The sequence below is a fragment of the Anopheles gambiae genome, chromosome 3 (assembly GCF_943734735.2).
Source record: "Anopheles gambiae chromosome 3, idAnoGambNW_F1_1, whole genome shotgun sequence".
Taxonomy (NCBI): Eukaryota; Metazoa; Arthropoda; class Insecta; order Diptera; family Culicidae; genus Anopheles; species Anopheles gambiae.
This window is the reverse complement of record NC_064602.1, coordinates 38,368,862-38,388,954: the sequence shown is the minus strand read 5'-3', so window position 1 is coordinate 38,388,954 and position 20,093 is coordinate 38,368,862. Positions and strand designations below refer to the sequence as shown.

General features: G+C 43.0%; 3 protein-coding genes across 3 annotated transcripts; 1 reads left to right on the top strand and 2 right to left on the bottom strand.

The window, feature by feature from the left end:
- Positions 1 to 1,248: 1,248 nt before the first annotated feature.
- Positions 1,249 to 6,622, bottom strand: LOC1279076 (U6 snRNA-associated Sm-like protein LSm4). The gene is made up of 4 exons (XM_318746.4): positions 6,506 to 6,622; positions 6,381 to 6,422; positions 1,793 to 1,891; positions 1,249 to 1,622 (listed from the first exon to the last, which is right to left on the bottom strand). The coding sequence occupies exons 1-4, from the start codon at positions 6,506 to 6,508 to the stop codon at positions 1,296 to 1,298; spliced, it is 471 nt and encodes a 156-aa protein (XP_318746.4). The 5' UTR covers positions 6,509 to 6,622; the 3' UTR covers positions 1,249 to 1,295.
- An 816-nt stretch (positions 6,623 to 7,438) lies between these two features.
- LOC1279075 (N-alpha-acetyltransferase 40) lies at positions 7,439 to 8,086 on the bottom strand. The gene has a single exon (XM_318745.3). The coding sequence runs from the start codon at positions 8,084 to 8,086 to the stop codon at positions 7,439 to 7,441; it is 648 nt and encodes a 215-aa protein (XP_318745.3).
- Positions 8,087 to 8,647: 561 nt separating this feature from the next.
- On the top strand, positions 8,648 to 15,726 carry LOC1279074 (aspartate aminotransferase, mitochondrial). The gene is made up of 4 exons (XM_318743.4): positions 8,648 to 8,791; positions 8,909 to 9,058; positions 9,878 to 10,385; positions 14,405 to 15,726. The coding sequence occupies exons 2-4, from the start codon at positions 8,970 to 8,972 to the stop codon at positions 15,098 to 15,100; spliced, it is 1,293 nt and encodes a 430-aa protein (XP_318743.4). The 5' UTR covers positions 8,648 to 8,791; positions 8,909 to 8,969; the 3' UTR covers positions 15,101 to 15,726.
- Positions 15,727 to 20,093: the final 4,367 nt, after the last annotated feature.

The window sequence follows — 20,093 nt, the reverse complement described above, 5'->3', positions numbered from 1 at the left end:
CGAAAGACTCCGATTCCGATTGACTCCGGTCGACTCAGATCGACTCCAGACGATTCCGACTCGTTTTGAGGACGGCTTCGAATGACTTCAACTCTGGTCGATTCCGCTCGACTCCGACCCAGATGACTACGACTTCGGGCGGAACTAATGGTTCCCATTTTTCCGTAGTCGGAATCGTCCTAGCAATAGTCGGAGTCGGATCGGAGTCGTGGGTGCGCTCCAGAGAGCACATCACCAGTGTGTACCCCAAATCTACGTGGGAACCTGAGGTCATATTTTAGTTTTTATGTCCTTCTCGGGCTACTTATAAATAATAAAAATCGCACATTTTTCGTTCATCGAAATGTGGCCGGAATATACAATGTCGGACAATTATACATTTGACTGATATTCCTTTCGGAGATTTCCTTACGGAGCTAGTTTGGAGACCCATTTATCCAAACATATGCTGCCCGGTATTACTTCCTTCATAGAATTTTTGCGAAACGATGGACCAAGCGACTCAATAGCGGCCACACTTGAAGAAGACGGTTAGAATTAGGGTATTAAATTGTGGGATAATATTTTATACCTTTTTTACAATTTTGTTTTTTTTTTTTTAAATTCATACTTCCTTGCAAATCTGTGCTGACTCAGTTTTGCAAACAGCAAACAGCACGTCAAAAAAAAAAATGCTCGTCTCATCGCCCCCGGCAAAACTCTCATTTTTGACGCAATTTCACGCCACCCCAAAGCAGATGCTAATGAGCCCGAACCGCAAATCAAACTGGCGAATAATGACACATTTAAATTTTCAAAACTACCCATAATCGACGCCCGGCCAACGGCCGCTTTGCCGCTGAGTTATGAATATGAATGTTTCCATCTTTATAATTTTACTCCCCCCTTTCAAAATCAGCACCCGCTGTTCGGGCGAGCCGTCACCAAATAAGGCGACATACGAATCACACTCACGAAATTGGTGACCACACGATGATTCTTTTCGTTTGTGCACAAAAGCGAAGCAAAACAAAAAACGGTATTTGTTTGGTTTCATCTTCCCCCACGGTGTGAGGTTAGGACATTTCCATATTTCCGATCGATCGATTCGAGGGTAACTTTAATTTGCTACTGTCCACCCACACCCGCGCAGCGCCGCACCCCAACGCACACACCCACCAGGGGGGGGGACACATCCCCGGGAAACCTTAGCAAATTAAGGCACACAATAGAGGCAGAGTAACAAACAAAAAAAAAGCAGGCAACATCTTCACGAGACTAAACCAATTCCAAGCGCGATTGAGTCGACTTTATTATTACTTCTTGTTCGGTGCGTTTCGGTTCGGGTTGCCCAGTCCGGCCCGATTGCCGCCGCGGTTGCCGCCGAAGGTGTTCCGATTGTTGGCGTTCATATTGTTTCGCCCACCGCCACCGCCGCCGCCGCCGCCACCGCCCATGCCACCGCCGCCTCCGCGACCGCCCTGGTTCTGGTTCCGACCGCCCTTGTTCATGTCGGCGCGGCTGCGCGACTTCGACTGCATGTCCTCCTTCACCATGTCGATCACTTCATCCGGTATGCGGAGATACTTGATCGTGCTGCCCCGGATGTAGCATTCCGGCATGCGCCAAAACTTATCACCATCCTGCGAAAGAGAAAGAGAGAGAGAGAGAGAGAGAGAGAGAGCATAGAGAAAAGAGAGAGAGAGAGAGAGAGAGAGCATAGAGAAAAGAGAGAGAGAGAGAGAGAGAGAGAGATATTAGCGTACCGCATGCTGCCCGCTCGATTGTAAAACATCTTCGCTGAAATGCTTACCTTTGAAGTGCAGATGACCTCCCGCAGATTAATATTCATCCAGGTGTCACAGCTCACCAGGTGTCCGTTGTATGTTTCGCCATTCTTTAACTCCACCAACTGCGCTCCGAGATGCACGCGATTAATGCGAACGCGCGGCCGCGCACAAGTTGACAAAGGATGGGTTGAAAAAAAACAGCACACACACACACAAAAAAATACACAAAATCAGACGAATAATATATACTTTTTATGAGTCATAGTGACACGCGGCTGGAGGTGAATGAATAGAGCACACACGCTAATGGAGATCTTCCTTCCAGGCAGACCAGGACAGAATGCGTCACAGTTGGGAGCTATATGCGTTAAATCGCACACAAAACGATGTTTGTGTCGTGCGTTGATAAGCAAAAGTACGAGATAAGCATATGCAAAAGTCCACCAATCGAACGGAACATAATATTATGATTTCTATTCCACAAAAAATAAATAACCACGTGCGCAGTCGTCGTGAGCGAAAAGAAATTAACATGCCATTGGATCATAAATTAAATGTATGAAATTTATGCAGCAACATCGAAAGGTGTGATCAGTACAACGGGAAGAATTAGCAGCGTTTTAATGCTGGAATAACGTTTCGTAATAAAATATAGCTGTTGTACACAGCATGCTGATAGGTGGCGTTTAGAGGAAGTCCAAAATTGCATTGATTTTTCGAACATTTGCATACAACACCGATCTGCTTAAGTTTTTATACGAAAACTAATAACAAATAAGATTTGTTTTAGAGAAAAATCGCAAGAAATAGGTTCCGAATTCAGAATCGGCTCCGGAATCAGAATCGACCTGGGAATCGCAAATTGGTCAATCAGGATTGACTCCAGAAATGGAATATGCTCTGGAATGAGAATCAGTTCTTGGATTGAAATAAAAAGTTTCAGTAGCAAAAATCAGTAAGGGATTCTCCATGAGAATGGATCGTTTACACGTAAATTTTGATTCTTTGCGGCTATCAATAAGTAGCATCATTGGATCTTAACGTCTCTTCTTATGGAGACTTTGATTTCAAAGCCGGTTCTGATTTCGGAGCCATTTACAATTCCGGAGCCGATTTCGATCCCGGAACTGATTCCGATATCGGTACCAATTATGATTTCAGAGACAATTCCAGAGTTGATTCCGATTCCGAAGCCGATTTAGGAATTAATTCAAGAGATTCCGGATTCCGGAGCCAATCCGGTACCAATTCCGGGGCCGATTCCGATTCTGAAACCGATTCTGGAATCGATTCCGGAAACTGATGCCGGATCGATCGGTAATCGATTCCGATAAAAATTTAATTTTACCATCACTAGCAGTGCTGCAAAATGTCACTATCAATGTCATAAAAAATCTGACTGAAACAAAATCCATATCAGCGTCACGTACTCAATTGCGACAATGTGAAGAGTCGGAATCTAAGAAATCGTGTATTTTATTTAAAATAATGTACGAAAATGTATGTTTTTTCACCAAAAGCGATATAGAAATTGAAGACCGGAGAGTTGTGGAATCTATGGAAATGTGTTTGTAATGGTTATAAGCACAGCAATTCAAAAAATATACCAATTCCGTCTCAATGACAACTTTTAACTGTCAAAATCAAATTGTCGTATCTGCGAATCGTCGTAACTCGAGGGGGTCGTAACTCGGGGAATGCCTGTAGTCACTGATCATCTCAGTTGTGTACGTGATCTGATTTGAGTTTCGTTTCAGTCATGAGTGTTGATGATTGAAAAAGTTGCATTTGGCAGCACTGTTCACAGCCAGAAGAAAAAATGATGAAATTTTAGAAATTCTAAAGCTTTTGTTTACAGCTGAAAATACATGCCATTATTTTTCACTCCATTAAATCTTCTAAATTGGCAAAACAATTATTTTATTTTAAATTCTATCAATAAAATTATTCACTACTTAACTAAATTTCAACCATTTCAGAACACACAGTTTCAGAAATTGCGTAAAATTTTGTAAATAAAGCGATTGACTCACAGTCAAAAATTGATGCCTTCGAGGCAAAAATTGATGCGCACTGTCAAAAATTGATGCCTTCGAGGCAAAAATCGTGAAACGCTGTCAAAAATTGGTGCCTTCGAGACAAAAATAGGTGAGTTAGAGTCAAAATTTAGCGGCAACGACTGTAATGCTTGCGCCGGCATTAAGCTAAGTTTGTCAGTCAGAGTATCGCGTTGGACTCAAGAATTCACATGTCGTGTTCAGCATGTCATGGCGCACTTTTATTGACTATCAGCAATGAGCATCAAGCTACCACGGATATGTTCATTGTTTTCGTTGGTGAAAATCTCGTGATACTCATGACATTTTGCAGCACTGATCACTAGTATATACAGTAGCGGCACCCTTAAGTACAACAAGTGCCTAATACAGGTATTCCACGATATACGCTATTAATGCGGACCGGAGCGTATCTCGAATGTTAGCCTAAGTCGAATTTCTAGGTTTTCAGTCAAATTATAGCTAATTTTCGTATAATTTTGCTTCAAATGGTAGGGTTTTAGCCACTTTATTAGTTATTCGATCATATTTCAACTGAAGATTACGATTTTGTACCTTTTAAAAGGGGTTTAAAAATTCGACAAAAATGGAATTTATTTTGCATTTGACATTTGATGTGTCTTGGCTTTCGGCGACTTATTGATTACCCATAGCAGGATAATCAAGCCCTACGTATGAGGCCACGGTTGCGGATTATCAAGCGTGCGGACTACCGAGCATGAACTGTATTTATGTGTATTTGGCATGTTATCAATCAAGAGGCACACATAAGCAAGATTCTACATGTTTTATGAGGTGTAAAGAACAAAACAAACTGACTTGTCCTACAACAAATGTTTTACCATGTTTGACAACTTTGTCTTGAGCACTTCCATACGTTTGTCTTTGTCGGTTGCCGTATACGACACATTATAGAGCACTGTCTTAGGAACTTTTTAGTCACTGCATCATAGTCCGACAACTAATTTGTCATTTAGCCAGATATGTGCTAACTTAGCCGCTTCATCGGCAGTTGTTTAGACAACGTATTGGAATATTGACTTCACATATAGAGGAGGATACTCTTTGGCATTGCTGGTGCAAAGCATCAAGCCAGTATGTCGAATTTCACGGTTTTTAGCCAAAATGAAAATACATTACTCTTTTTCTAATTCAAGATCGTACTTTTTTACACTACACTTTTTCAATTATTTGACATGGTTTGTGCAGAAAATTCTAATAGTTTTAGCTTTTAAGCGGATTAAATTTATTGCAAAAATGCAATTTATACTGCATTGGCCAATTTTTGAAGCAAATTGTACTGATTTGACCTTTGATGTGTCAAATTTAGAAAACCGTCTCCGAAGAATCTCCGAATGCGCTTAAGTCGTTAATTGGCTCCGATTGAATCCGGATCAGTCCGATCGAATCCAAATGGCTGCTATTTAATCCGTTTCACTACCGTAGTCTACGTAGACCGTAGACTGATTGTCTTTTTGGTAGTATGGTAGTGATGGTGAAATTTACCAAATAACTTAAAAAAAGGATGAACATTATTCCATCCCAAAAAGCCCTTCCCCCCACTAACTCCGGAGTTGATCCGGATTCGAATCCGAAAGTAATCGAAATCTGATCAATCTAATTCCGGCAGCAGACTCATTTTGCCCATCACTACTGGAAACTATTGAATTTATGATTTCATAAATCTAACTAGAATTTCATTAGAAGAAGAAATGCGTGCATAAAATTGCATTGCAGTTAGAAAGCGTGCAACTATTTTATTCCGCCATAGTTACAATCAAGGGCCGTAAATTACTACATCAAGAGAAAATCAGATTCATAAAAATTCCTTATTTACCATTTATCCCATGATGCCAATTTTTCATCGTAATTTTCATACACCTTAGCCACCATAAACACATATCCTGAACCCAGACTGAGTATATATTTTATAAAGAACATATACCGGGGCCCTGGAACTGATGCCGAACTCACACAGTTCCTGAAAATGATACTGAACCCAAACCAGTCCTGGAACCGATCCACATCCTTAACCGGTCCTGTAACAACCAACAAACTCACAGAATACAACTCGGATGCGGATCAAAAACAACATTTCGGGAGTGTCCACAATTTCCTCTGCCGGATTTTAGACTCGGTCATCTCGAACAGGCTATAATGCTTATGTTGTAGGAACGAACCATTCGTACCGGCTGTACATTCCACAAATGATTCGAGTCGGGTTAGGCTTGTTTAAGGAAATATTTCAATTCACCAATGAAAGATGATCAAAACAAAAGCAGATAAATGTGAAAGTCGTTTGTTAACAACTCAAGAAGTTCGTTAAGATCCAAATTAGTTGCTGACATTCTTAAATGCCGGCTTAGCAAACGCCATTATAGAACATCAACGCAACGCTCACCATCATTAGCATTTTATCCACCATTAACAACAATGTACAGCCGATCAAGATTAAACAACAATTCTTGCATGTTTCTTCTAAAATTGGGCAATGTTTGCCCATTTTAACAAAATTGGCGAAATAAAGAGAAAACAAACCGCATCAACATCTTACCATAGGATGACTCTGTGCCGTTTTGAGTAGAGATAGTGGTAGCTAAAAGAATAATGAAACAAACAGCAAAATGAGAGCAACATTCTAAGCGGTCGTCCCAACACATTGTATATATAAATACTTACCATTGTATAAGCTAAATAAGAAAGGTTCTAGTAGAAATTTCCGCAAAACGCTGCGCGGCAAATGGAACTTCTGTTTACAAAACAAACCAAAGCCTGATTGACGTTTCTTCCTTTGGTTGTCAAATACACATTGACATGTTCGTGAGAGCACAGTGCAAAGAAAATATTTAAAATACATTTTCTTTTCAAGCAATTCTACTTTTCCTCTTTTCTGCTAGAGGGCGCTAAGAGTCGGTGCTGAATTGCAATTTTTTGTTTTGATTTGGATTTGATTCGCGTCCACGATTCTTCATCAAATGGTAAATAAAAATGTTCGCAAGTGGTATACTCAATAGAGTTATTTCATTATATAACTGTGAGTTTGTATTTCACAGATATATTTCCACCATGGATAATTTTTGTTGATCCAAGAACTAGCCCACGGTAGGGTTAGCTGAGCATTTGTGAGATCCGGGAGATGCTCGAGTGAATTGCCTAACATCTTTTCAGACGAATTCAACTGTGCGCTCCGACACAGTGCATCTAATATTTTACACGCTCTTTTCTGTTGTCCTAAACATGCCGATTACACGTTATAAGAAGACGAAATGCATTCTTGTAAAATCATGCCAATCACGATTAAGGGATCGTAGCAAATCTTCCGGATGTTGATGTTCCAGATCTTTTTGATCTTACTTAATGCCGCTCCAATGAAGGTATTTACGATGTTACTGTTGTCTTTCTATCAACAAATCTAGTTTGTTTATCGCGTGTAACGAGACAGCAAAATTTATTTGCTGAATCTTCACATTACACAAAACTCAGGAACTCCAAATGCTTATAGCAGGATCATCATCCTATGGTTGAATCAAACATTTGCTGCTGTACATTACTTTTCTCAAAGCACGCTCAGCACCTCTAAACACTTAAAATGAGTAAATAATGCCTGTTAGTTTAACTTCCTTGGTTAATGATCTTGTAACACTTCGTCGGCGCTATGAGCACCTCACATTCGGGATATTTGGCGCTTTCCTTGCTATCCGCCCGGTAACCCAATCGAAGGAGAAATCTTTTCAAATCAACATCCTTCTTAGCCACCGCCACCATCAGCAGCTGCATTCCGAAACGGCGGGCAAGCACTTCCAGCGTGATCATCAGATGGGTCCCAATGCCTTTGCGCTGGTACTGCTCCTCCACATGTAGGTCGTAAATGTTGACGATGGTATGGCCCAGCACGAAATCGAATCGAAACATTACGTAGCCGAACGGGATGTAGTTGGTCGGATCGTAAGCAATCAGGTAGCGCGCCCAGTACATGAACAGATTCACGTAAGTCGTGTGCTTCTGCCAGCGGAATCCATACGCTAGGTACTTCTGTTTCAGATTCCGTTCGGCCAGATCGTACGCCCATTCCATGAACACGTTAAGCAGGTCCTCTCGGCGTAGACAGATTAGTGCTAGCTGCTTCCAGGTACCGTTTTGCTTAAACCGATACGCAAGGCAATCCGGAATGACAATCGTTGGGTTTCGATGCTTGATGGCCAATGTAGTGTATCGTTTCAACACCTTGTGATAGTTCTTCAGTGCAATTGAATTAGCCATTTCGATGGGTCGCATCACGACGACACGATCGCATCGGTGCAATAGCGAATAAGAATTGTACTATGATCAATGAAACTTCTTTCTTGTGAAAGCTCCCAAGAATTTCACCGCTATTGTGAACTCGTTTTACTCCAAACCACGTATCTCCTTCGCGGCTGGAATGTATGGAATGCATTTGTTTATAAACCGTACCACACTTTGAATCGAAACGCCAACAATTCCGCATATTTTATATTATCTCTACCTGTAATATGATTCAAAATCTAGAAATGTGCGCAAAATGCTCCAGTTGCAGCATTTCAGGAGGAAAGAAACAAATATGAAACTGCGCGCGGAACGGTACGTCAAATTTGAACTAAACGACAACAAGGTATGATCGTAAACATTGGGAACGATTATGACGTAGAGTTTTATTCAAATTTTATTCAAAAGCAGTTTTTATTGCGTATTTAAAAAGTAATTTTAATAAAAAATTTTAAACTGTATATGCATAAAACTAAAAAACAAATAAATATATATATATATTTTTAATGTAAATATCCCATTGTGCCGCACTAGAGCACGCAACTGTCACACCGTATGTCAATATGGCCGACATCGCATTGCTGTTGTTGCGTTACCCGACCCTACGCAACACACCACTTTGGCCCAACACCGAAAGCGGTGCGTGTTTTGATAACGCTCTGATAACGATTTGCACTATCGGTGAGTAGGAAGCTCGAAGTAAACCGCACCGAGATTGTCGTGCCGCATCCGAGATATACCAAATACGGAACAGCTCGGAACTCGCATAGTTAACGGTGGACCGTTTCTGTTTTCCAGCCTAGTGTGCTTCGATTTCTCTCTCTGTCGGTGAAAGCGGTTGCGTGTTCCGGTCGGAAAGATGGCCTGCTCGAAAGCTCTGCAGCGTAGCTCAGCTGTTCTGTTGCGAAATGTGCTCCCGGCCCAAGGTCAGCTGGCTGTACGTGCGAGGTAAGAAGTTGTGATAGTTATCCAGTAGCGTTTGGATGCCTGCTGCACCCAGTGAAGCGGGCCAATTTGCATTGGTGACCTTCGGCAGATTTGCCAAGGTCACGGCGGTCGGCGTGATGGACGCGTGATCGGGTTTCGCGAACGCACACACGCTGATGATGACGTAGATGGGTTGTATTTATGGTTCAACGATTACCTAACGGAGTATGGTCAAAATTTTGAGTGGATTTGTCGGGGGGATTGATCTAAAAATAGCCAAGTGAAAGCGGAGCGGAACTCTTGTACAGTAATATTACTTGCAATGATGGATTTTTTACCCGTCCAGCTTCCACGTCCGATGAATCACCGTTAGTGCGTGTGGACTAACTAATCTTCCGACTGTTTGTAATCCTAGTTTGGAAGATTCTAGAAAATACAGATTACACAACATGACCGTTCCAGTTTGCCTCCATGTACCAATGCAAACATCATTTCGTAATGATGAACTTTGCCGCATTTTGTTTGCAGCCCGTAAGAACTGCATACATTTTATCTTCCTCCAGCCAAAGCTCTGTTATGCGCTATCTAAAGCAGAAAGGTGTGAATAAGAAATTTTCATATTATGATACCCGCTTAGCGACAACCGCTTGATAATGCAAACAGCAAATATGGTCATAAATGCTTTGTTTGTTTTACTGATTTGCGCTTTTGACCAACGTCAATATGATAAATAACATATAGGGACGGAAATACATATCAACACAATTCAATTACATAGAAATCATACAAAACATATATGTATCAACTGAACACTGATCCTTCTTTCCCTTTCCCTTGCAGCTCCTGGTGGAGCGGCGTACAGATGGGACCGCCGGACGTTATCCTGGGCGTGACGGAAGCGTACAAGCGCGACACGAACCCGAAAAAGATCAACCTGGGCGTCGGTGCGTACCGTGACGACAGCGGCAAACCGTTCGTGCTACCCAGCGTGAAAAAGGCCGAGCAGCGGCTTGCACAGAAGCAGCTCGATCACGAATACTCGCCCATCGGTGGAACGGCCGAATTTTGCAAACACAGCATCCTGCTGGCGCTGGGCGAATCGAGCGAGCACGTCGCGAATGGGCTGAACGCCACGGTGCAGGGCATCAGTGGAACTGGTGCGCTACGCATCGGTGGTGCCTTCCTGGCCAGCTTTTTCCCCGGCCCGAAGGATATCTATCTGCCGACACCGTCCTGGGGCAACCATGGGCCTATCTTCCGTCACTCGGGGCTGAACGTGAAGGCGTACCGCTACTACGATCCATCAACCTGTGGCTTTGATTTTGCTGGCGCGCTGGAAGATCTGTCGGTAAGTGGAGAGCGGGGAGGTCGCAAAGCGGCAGACGCGGTCAAGAGGTTTATTATCGCGCTACGTTCGAGTGGAATGGTATTAGACAGAGAGAAAGAGGTTTAAATGAGCACATGGACCTCTACGTCATAGTACATCATTATCAGTCTTGGATGGAACCAGACGCGAGCTTCATCGTCGCGCGACCTCGCGATGTTGTTTTGCTTCGAGTTGTTTGCACTCATTGTTGACTAATTCAATGGGGTTTCTGTGGCGTACGTAATAGCTTTCATCATTTTCTTGGTCTATTTTTTTCACCCGCCAAGGATTGGTTGTTTCACGGGGGATATTTACTCATGGGAGAATTTCTTGATCCTTCTCTTAAAATGATAGTTTTGATTATTTTGGAACAATGTAATCAATCGTTAACGTTTTTTTTTCAAATATCAAATAAAGTGATGGGTTAAGTTGGCAAAAATCCGGAGTCGACTCCGATCCGACTCGGATAAAATTGGAATGGACTCCGGTAGGTCCGCCCTGCATTATCCGGAGTCATTCGGAGTCGTCCGGAGTCGTCCGGAGTCGTTCGGAGTCGTCCGGAGTCGTTCGGAGTCGTTCGGAGTCATTCGGAGTCTTTCAAGTCGTCCGAGTTGTCCAGAATCAGTTGGAATGGTCCGGAGTCATTCGGAATCGCTTGGAGTTATTGGGAGTCGGAGTCATCCGGAGTCGTTCGGAGTCATTCGGAGTTGTTCAAATCGTCCGAACCGTTCGGAATCAGTTGGCTTCGAGGTCGTCTGGAGTCGGCCGAAGTCGGCCATCGAAACAAAGGCCTGTATACGAAGTGCACGCGCAAAACAAAAAAGACTAAAAAACACAACGAAATGAAATGCCTGATCACAAGCACATTAAACCACTCGGCTCCTGTTGACTCCGACCGCTTTCGATTGCGAACGAGTCCGGATGACTCTAGACGACTTCGAATAACTCCGATCGACTTTAGACGATTCCGAATGACTCTGACTCCGGACGACTCCGGAAGACTCCGGACGACTCCGGACGATTCCGGACGACTCCGGAAGACTCCGGACGACTCCAGAAGACTGCAGACGACTCCGGAAGACTCCGGACGACTCAGGAAGACTTCGGACGACTCCAGAATACTCCGGACGACTCCGGACGACTCGGGACGACTCTGGAAGACTGCGAACGACTCCGGAAGACTCCGGACGACTCCGGACGACTCCAGAAGACTCCGATCGACTCCGGCCGACTCCGGACGACTCCGGAAGACTCCGGACGACTCCGGACGATTCCGGACGACTCCGGAAGACTCCGGACGACTCCAGACGACTCCGGACGACTCCGGACGACTCCGGAAGACTCCGGAAGACTCCGGACGACTCCGGACGACTCCAGAATACTCCGGACGACTCCGGAAGACTCCGGACGACTCTGGAAGACTCAGGACGACTCCGGAAGACTCCGGACGACTCCGGAAGACTCCAGACGACTCCGGAAGACTCCGGACGACTCCGGACGACTCCGGATGGCTCTGGACGACACCGGACGACTCCGGACGACTCCGACCTCAAATGACTCCGACCGACTTCGACTCCAAATGACTCCGACCGACTCCGGACGACTTCGACTCCAAATGACTCCGACCGACTCCGGAATCGGCTCCGGAATTGAAACGACTTCGAATAACTCCGATCGACTTTAGACGATTCCGAATGACTCTGACTCCGGACGACTCCGGAAGACTCCGGACGACTCCGGACGATTCCGGACGACTCCGGAAGACTCCGGACGACTCCAGAAGACTGCAGACGACTCCGGAAGACTCCGGACGACTCAGGAAGACTTCGGACGACTCCAGAATACTCCGGACGACTCCGGACGACTCCGGACGACTCTGGAAGACTGCGAACGACTCCGGAAGACTCCGGACGACTCCGGACGACTCCAGAAGACTCCGATCGACTCCGGCCGACTCCGGACGACTCCGGAAGACTCCGGACGACTCCGGACGATTCCGGACGACTCCGGAAGACTCCGGACGACTCCAGACGACTCCGGACGACTCCGGACGACTCCGGAAGACTCCGGAAGACTCCGGACGACTCCGGACGACTCCAGAATACTCCGGACGACTCCGGAAGACTCCGGACGACTCTGGAAGACTCAGGACGACTCCGGAAGACTCCGGACGACTCCGGAAGACTCCAGACGACTCCGGAAGACTCCGGACGACTCCGGACGACTCCGGATGGCTCTGGACGACACCGGACGACTCCGGACGACTCCGACCCCAAATGACTCCGACCGACTTCGACTCCAAATGACTCCGACCGACTCCGGACGACTCCGACTCCAAATGACTCCGACCAACTCCGGAATCGGCTCCGGAATTGAAATCGGCTTCGGAATAGGAATTGGCTTCGAAATTAGAATCGGCTTTGAAACGGAGTCGGTTTCGGTATGTCCATAAGATTAGGCGTTTGGGTTCAATGATGCTACTTATCGATAGCCGCAAATAATCAAAATTTACTTGTAAACGATTCTCATGGAACAGTCTCATGGAGATTCCCGGACTAATTTCGCTACTGAAACTTACAAGGTTTATCTAGCTAGCTCAATATCGGAAGCGAACAATTCGATTCCGTAAAATACATTTCAAAAATAACAATGGAAACTCGACAATCATTTGACAATGTTGAAATGGGATTTTACGGATTGAAAATGACGCTTACAGTGTTAAGGCTAGAGAAACACTGTATTTCAATTCAAGAACTGATTCACTTTCCGGAGCTAATTCCATTTCTGGAGTCAATCCTGATTCTGTTGCCGGGGCAAATTGCGATTCCCAGGTCAATTCCGGAATCGGCTCCGTAGTCACCTGCAGAATCAGAATCGATTCCAGCATCGAAATAGGCTCCGGATTCCGAATACAGAATTGGAATCGGGTAGGTCCGATTCCGAGCTCCCACCACTACTCTGGGCGGCTCCGAATGGCTCCGGTCCACTTCGACACCGGGCGGATCTAGTGGTTCCATTTTGCCGGAGTCGGATCGGAGTCGTGGGTGCGCTTCAGAGAGCACATCACTAATCATGAATATTCTAACCGCGAGACTACATGAGGTGAAATATACAGCGAAATGAACTGTTTGACAGGCGAAATTTCTGACGGATAAAGCATCACAGCAACCAGCTGATGTGCAATGTAAATAAATAACGTGCACAAAATCGTATCTAAATCTATTGAATAACTTCAATATCCAATACTTCGTCAATTTTGAGTCAATAGTTCATAATTTCTTCCAATTAGTGAATGTTCTGCTTAAGAAGATATTATTTTTAAGTGAATTTCGAAAGCGGATGTTGTGTCTCCCCCAACCCTTTAGCTGTACCTGTCAGATATTTCACCTGTCAAATAGTTCATTTCGCTGTGTATTTCACCTCATTTAGCCGCGCGGTAACGTTTTACACATGCTATTACTTCAAATATGTCTAACTATAGAAGCGTTGTTAGGATTTATTAGACGTTTTTTTGGCAAGGAATTGCAGCAGGCGTTCGTTTAGTAATAGAAATGCTGTTTGCCGGTGGGTGCAGGAAATTAGGATAATTTTGGCTTTTAAGTAGATACAATTTATCAGCAAAAATGCAATTTTTTATATTATACTATATGCATTGGACAGTTCTTGAACGAAATTGTATTGTCAAATTTAGAACAATTAATATTAATTTTTATTTTTAAAGAGTCTTGGTTATTTTTATATTATTTTGTTTGTTATTTAGTCGCATACTTTACGACTAACTCACTGAATGTTATTAGGAGAATGTTGTACGAAATTCTTACCGTTCAAATTGGTTGTATTTATGTCAGTTTGCAATGTGATTCTTCTCTTTTTGGATGCGGAAACACATTTACCACATTTCTAATGTTTCTGTCATCGTTAGTTTTGTTGTTTCTTTTTACACTTTAGTACTACAACAAATAGTTTGTTAATCTGTTTGACTATCGTTATTTATTTTACAGAAAATCCCAGAAAAGTCAATAGTATTACTGCATGCGTGCGCCCACAATCCCACCGGCGTCGACCCGAAACCGGAACAGTGGGCCGAGATGTCGGCCCTCATCAAGAAGCGCAATCTGTTCCCGTTCTTCGACATGGCCTACCAGGGCTTTGCGAGCGGTGACGTCGACAAGGATGCGCTGGCGGTGCGCGAGTTCTTGCGCGATGGCCATCAGATTGCGCTGGCCCAAAGCTTCGCCAAGAACATGGGCCTGTACGGTGAGCGGGCGGGAGCGTTCTCGCTGGTCACGGGCAGCAAGGACGAAGCCGACCGTACGATGTCGCAGATCAAGATCCTGATCCGACCGATGTACTCGAACCCGCCCATCCACGGTGCCCGGCTGGTGGCCGAAATTTTGGGCGACAAATCGCTCCGCCAGGAGTGGCTCGGTGACGTGAAGCTGATGGCCGATCGTATCATCTCCGTGCGCGCCTCGCTGCGCAACAACCTGAAGGAGCTGGGCTCGTCGCGCAACTGGTCGCACATTACCGACCAGATCGGCATGTTCTGCTTCACGGGCATGAATCAGCAGCAGTGCGAGCGTTTGTCGAAGGAGTTCAGCGTTTACCTCACGAAGGACGGCCGTATTTCGATGGCGGGCGTTACCTCAAAGAATGTGGGCTATCTGGCCGAAGCGATCCATGCCGTTACGAAGTAGACGGTGCGCGGAAAGTTAGACTGCAGACCGATTTTTCTGACGCAGAGCGACATTGTAATGCATTTAGAATGCATTTTTCCTTATCGATGATCTACAGTGCTTTAAAGAATACTGGAATTACCATAGTGAAACATTTGAAAAAAAAAAAAAACACAATCAAATCCGATGCTACACTACAGGACGAGCAAGAACGTGTTGAGCATACGCATTTTTTTTTCTACACCCGACATTTATCTAATATGTAGAGAGCACCTTTAGTGGCTTAATTTATCGCAGCGCGTAACAGTGCGTGTGTTTATGCTGATTGTGTATACGGACGAATTGCGCCAGCATATCAGAGACCAGTCAGGGACATCACGACCAGAGAGAAAATCAATCTAATTGATGAAAAGTGAGCTTTTAGGCATAGGCGTTTCATTTTGTTTTTTTGATATGCACATTCTTCCAGCTGATATTTCGACACTTTCTATTCTTTTTGATAGCACAGGATGCACGCCTTGAGTTAATATGATAGAGGTATGAGAATGAGGAAGCAGTTGAGCATTGTGAGAAGTAACTGTATTTAAATCAAAATAGATGGCTGCTGGTAGCATTGAGACCAAAGCATCACTGCCCTTACACGTAAAGTTGTCACGCTTGACATTTTTCAGTATATCCGAAAAGATTTGGTTTTAATGGGTTTAGGCAAATTTATGATGGCATTTATTAGTAGCTAAGGAGGTTATGTGATAGGATTAAATTTATTAGACATTTTTTCAGCTTGCCCATAGCTTCTACACCACTAGCTAAACGAAAACATATCTTCTGCATGTGTTGAAGTTGTTATACAGTAGTGGATTAACTGTTGTCGGAATGTTTGTGTTCGATTAATCATCTTTTGACACAGGTCGAAACATCATCTAAGTCATAATACCCCTAACAAGACACCCGAACCATTTGCCCTTTTATCTGCCCCTTCCCCATTGGGGCGGAAACTTTCATCCGAACAAGTTGCAAGTTTTTCAAGCCCATCACCTTTCCAACAGCTAAAATAAGATTAATAACCACAAGTTTTTTATTCCTATGATTAATGTGGCCACCTCCATTCGTGTTGCTGAATGCGCCAGAAAAAACACGTCCCATAATTAGGGGCTGAATATTAATTGATTGATGATATTGGGGTTGTGCATATGTATGAATTACTCGTAAAACGAGCGCGCACTTTATGCGTCTAATTGGTTGTAGATCTAATTACAGCGAGATAGAAATTCATTCATCACTTTCACTGAAACCACAAAATCCAAAGCAATTAGCTTTGCAGCCTTTCCAGCGCGGATGTACTCTGTCTGTACCGCATAATCAGCGGGATGTTAATAGTGTTCATGTGAAATGAAATGCACATTATGATGCAGGAGGAGAAGGAGTGTTTCAAGTTTGGATTTTTGCTATATTTATTCTTTCCGTGCTGCGTGGTTTAATGTTGTAGTTAAAATGGCGAAAAATGGCATCATCACAAGTATGGTACAATAATCCATTGTTAGTACTACGCATGGAAATAGAATGGCAGATAAAATCATTAACATAATCATGGAAAACCGGGTGCGACGCAATTCAATTAGTGCTTTAGTACTGAATAGTAAATCACCTGAGCGATTGTGCTGATGCTCGTCACTCCATAATCGTTCACTGTTGAACAAGGAATGCGGTACAATTAAACAAAACGCACCAGATATATGAAAACAGCGTTGAAATTACATACACTCTCATACAAAAAATACCTCGGTTGGTTGGTTGGGTGGTTGTAATAATTAAACACACGTTGCGAAAGTACGAAAAACACTACAATTACTTCAATTTCCTCACATTTCTGTACAGCCCCGAAGTATAGCCTATGTGTGGGAATGTGGGGCTAAATGGGCACGGAAAGCAATTTACCACAAACACAAAAAAAAATCTTACATGTTCAATTGTTTAAGCTGTTTTTTTTCTATGAATTAAAATTTACACGGGACTTCTAAACAACGCATTAATATCCAAACATTTTAAAATGAAAGCAGGAGTTTTGCACGTGAAGCTAATTTATCATGCGTGGCAAAATGGCCATGAAGCTATGGAGCGAAATACGCATATGGCAACAAAACCAATATGGAGCAATATGGAACACAACAACATGAAATTCATTACTTATTCCATACAATTTGTGTAGTAAATTCGGTTAATTCGGAATTTTTGCGATTTCAAACTTTTAGCAAAATGTACTTTTTTGCCTTTGGACAATTGTTGGAGGAAATTGTACTGATTTGACATAACTAGTTAATTTGGCCAGATTACAGGGCTATGCAAATAAATTGCAAAGATCCCCTTTACTGTAAAGAGTACGCCGAAAATAATGGTCTCGAAAACCAATTAAAATGAGTTATTTTTGACCACCTAAGGGGTCCACCTAAGAGACCTAAATCAAAACCAAACCCATACTGGTCCTGACACCAACTTTTCATCAACTTATCTGGTCCAAGAAAGCACATCACCTAATGCTTTCAGAACCTATGCAAGACCAGGAACCGATACTGATCCCAATCCGTTCCAGGAACCAATTCTGATCATATCGGTCCTAGAATTGATGATGTACCCTTACCTACCCTGGAACCTATCATAAACCCACTGTTTACTGGAACTGATAATTGACTCACCCGTACTAGTCCTGGAAGCTATCATGAACGTTTACCGTTCTCCACGTCTCCAATCTATCATTTTGCTCCATGCATGCTTACCCATGTTTTCCCACGTGAAGCAATTCTATATTCGTTGTTTAAATTATAAAGCAAATTGCTACAATTATTCTGTTTTCTTCAGACAAATATTATAGCAGTACCATATCATTAAAACAAACCTTGACTGTTGTTTAATAATGGATTATAAAACTTATATAGTTACAAACAAAAAACACTCCATGGAATACATTTTGAGTTTTGGCATTTATCTGTCCCGTGAAAAAATACGTAAATCAAGGATATCCTTTTTGCCCCGCATGCCCATTTTGCACCCTTATCTCCTACCCGTGACTAACTGCGGGAAACGGCAAGGAAACACCCTCGGCTGTGGTGTGATTGTTCAATGTGTGGGAAACTGTTTTCCCTTTTGTATATGTGGGGAGCGGGAGAGTTGACGAACGCGTAGTGGAACGCGTAGTGGCTAACATTGTCAGCTGTCGGTTCGCTCCTGCCCACAAAATCCCTCCTGGGTGGCAAGTTTTTGCCATTGCTTTGAAACGTGTCCATGAGCATTGTTGGTCATCATTCATGGACGCTGGGTTTTTTGGTCATTTTCCGACCGATTAGTGTAAAATTCCGCGTGTATTATGCTTCGGCAAGCGGTGGCAAATGTGCTCCACGGTGTGCAGCTTGCGCTTCCGGTTGTTTGAGTTTGTATTAACGCTCTGGCGTTAAACGCTTACAAATGCACAGCAAATGACTTTTATTCATGAGTCTGCAATTGTTGTGGAAAACCAGAAAAAAATGAAAACAATAAAACACTACAAATTAAAAAAAAAACACACACACACTGTTTTAAAACGGCAATGTTGTTCTTTTTTTTATTACTTCCAAATGTTTGGATTGTTTATTGTTTTTTCTTCTTCTCTTGTTGTGTATTTCAAACTATCTGCTATGGTTGTTTCGTCTGTTACTGATCTTGTTTTTTACTCCCATTTTTTCAATCATATTTTTATGCCCATCTCCTGTTTTGTACAACAACATTACAATGTTTTGCTTTCTGTTTTGCTTTATGTTTCCTGTTCTGTTTTTTTTATTGTTTTACCTTTTATCGCTGATGATTTATCGCTATCCCTCCGTTACGGTAACGTTTCTATAAATTAGAACAAATTTCCATTTCACGAACACATTTTACATATTCCATTTATGCGTTGCTAGTATGAATTTCTCTCTCTCTCACACACACACACACTCTCTCTTTATCTAGAGCCTGCTAACTTTCTGTACAACTCCGGACCGAGCTTTGCAGTTTTGCTAGCACTAGACGAAAGAAGGAGTAAAAAACGAGCAAGGAAACAGACATGTTTATAAAATCTAGCCATTATTTGCGGGGCTGTGTACCTATCTGCCATTACGATTATGTAGAGGTTTGGTTTTATTTTGGTTTTAAAACGCCATGTAAAGTTTTCTTTTTTCTTTTAACTACACTATTATTTACACCACCAGCCGGGGGCCAGCTTATCTATTCGCTTTTTTTCTCGCAATCATACAAGGTGTCATGTACACGTGTGGTTGGGGAAAAAAACACTCGTCCCTATATACAATTAGGTCGTTCTATTGTACTGCGATTACTACTACACCCGGAAACAATGCGAGAAAATGTGTGGTTTTGGATTGGTTTAGAGAACGTCCCTACTGAAATCGGAGATATGTTGGGAGCACGTTTGTTACGAGGATTTAAAATCATTACCGTTACTGATATGGTTCTACGTATTGATGGATTATTGGAAAATGATCATACATGTTTGCGTGATATGTTTGAGAGGGCGGTTGGATTTTACTTAAAAAACGTTGGCACACAACTGTCGTGATATGGAGTGGAACAAATTATGCGGCATTCATGGTAATTTGAGGCAGTTCCAGTGAGATTTGGCTACTAGCAAGCACCTCATCCTCATCAGCGCTCAGCACAAGAGCGCTCCGCTTCAATTGGACTACCTAGGTAAAATTGTGAGCGACCATGCGCCTCCATGGCGTATTTTATGGGTCTTTTTCTTGGTTTAAGTATTCGCCACTCACCGTCATACGAAATAAAAGTGGTCAGCGTACGTTTTTTTTTCTAATTAAAACACTTCTCCTATACAAGGTTTTCTCTCTTCCATATACTCTATTACATTTACGTTAACATCAATGTTTTTAGTTGTTTGTCTTGTTTTTTTTTTTGTTTCTATTACACACTCTTTTAGTTTTTTTTTAATTAAATGCAACTCTCGGCATGTTTGGTAAGCATTTTACGAAGACTT